Genomic DNA, 1,660 nt, shown 5'->3' with positions numbered 1-1,660 from the left:
CCACGGCCAAAGGGATACGGCCACAGCCCCGCAGCCAACACACAGCGCACGCGGAGCGAGCAACCACCCAAAGAGCCACACGCAGAAGCGGATCCTCATCCACCCATGACGTGGCGCCTCACCCCACGCGGTCACACGGAGCACACTGTTTCCTCAATAGAACTTATGCATCGTCCAATCCCTAAAAATGCTACTGTTCGTGATGGGCCTTAGAACACAAACAGAAGAAAATAGACAATGCAGTAGTACAGCCACAGCGCCAGCCACAATGATTCCCTCATACCGGGGCAATTCTACAATTACGCCTCGTATACACACACAACTAACATACCATATAAAAATCACCCAATGTTTTTCACCAGAAAACAAACAACCCCACTCCCTCCCTAATTTTTTCTGCCACTGTTAAGTTCGATAGCGTTGGACAGTTCTGAAGTCTGTGCGATATACTGCCGTCTTGTGCTGGTGCACCCGCACCGCATGCACACAAAAAAGTATCCAAAAATATATAACTCCCACAATATTTTTTTCACCAGAAATCAAAACCACCCCTTTCATTCCCTAATTCATTTTCCTATTTCTGTGGCTATTCCTCACCTCAGAGAGCTTCGCCCATTCTAAGCTCTCCGGATGATACTGCTGCTATGTACTGGCGCACCTTTTCGTTCCAGAACGCCGCAATCTCTCGGTTTTCAGCGCGGCTCACATTATCGGAGTTGACAACATCACATCCCTGCCAGCCAGTCATCGGCGAGCTGTCTGCCTGCTGCACATAAATAATCTCCCACGACATGTCTCGGGATGATTCCTCCCAACCCTCAAAATATGCCGCCAGGCACTCAGTGAACTGCCTCACAGTGCTGGTATTCGTGTGGTGCCCACCCGCCGTAGCCATCCGCAGCCCAACCAGCGTCTTCGGATTTGAGTCCACAAAGAAAAAGCCGTCCACCAGCGGAAAGTTTTGGACTTTCGGCTCATACAGCACCCAGTGGTCCATAGCAACCGGATTGGAAAGACGTTCCGGTGGTGGTAGAACCTCTTTCCTGGCGAAGCTCGTGTCTGAGTGCTCTTTCAGCGCACAGCTGTGTGACTCACGTCGTCCTCGTGGCCTCAGTTCCTTGATTTTGAGTCTTATCGCACGCAGGAAATCCTCATTCAAAAATGCGGATACGGCATACTTTCCAATAATATATGGTGGGACATAATCCCAGAACCTCAAAACGAAAAAAATAAAATCGGACTGCTTCATTTCACTCTCCAACCTGGACAAAGTTTCACGTTCGAGGTGGGAAGATATCAGTACAGTCAGAGGCGACTCAATGCTGTTTCCTCGTCGTACTCGGACAACCCTCACAAGCTTTCGAGACAAGTCACTGTCAATAGGCGAGTAACAACAGCCAATACCCAAATTACGCTCTAATTCCGAGGCAGTCGACCCATCCACGGTCTGCTGACACGCTTTAATGCGGTCATCATATGCCTGTTTGCCAAGGATAAAGCGGAGAATTGGTCCCACGTTATTCATGCGACCCCTCACCTCCTTCCAGTGTTCCGCTTGCTCCTGCAGGGGCCGATTGCGCCTCATCCAAATGCACATTGCCCTCACATCGTTTTCTCCGGGACAATCAATTACGATTTTCATAGCGTCCATTTTTTTTGT

At 49.6% G+C, this 1,660-nt stretch overlaps 1 protein-coding gene across 1 annotated transcript, besides 1 other annotated feature; it reads right to left on the bottom strand.

Moving 5' to 3' along the window:
* Positions 1-1,660: a sequence feature (areas not merged during assembly with more than two copies in the genome that could not be assigned to a particular haplotype).
* Tc00.1047053406933.10 (retrotransposon hot spot (RHS) protein, putative) lies at positions 599-1,660 on the bottom strand (the record flags this gene model as incomplete). Its single annotated transcript, XM_797339.1, has 1 exon — positions 599-1,660. A coding segment is annotated over one exon (1,062 nt), but the record flags the coding sequence as incomplete, so codon positions are not given.

Source organism: Trypanosoma cruzi, genomic scaffold, assembly GCF_000209065.1.
Source record: "Trypanosoma cruzi strain CL Brener 1047053516433 genomic scaffold, whole genome shotgun sequence".
Classification (NCBI taxonomy): Eukaryota; Euglenozoa; class Kinetoplastea; order Trypanosomatida; family Trypanosomatidae; genus Trypanosoma; species Trypanosoma cruzi.
Note: the sequence above shows the minus strand (reverse complement) of the source record. Positions and strands in the feature narration are given on the sequence as shown.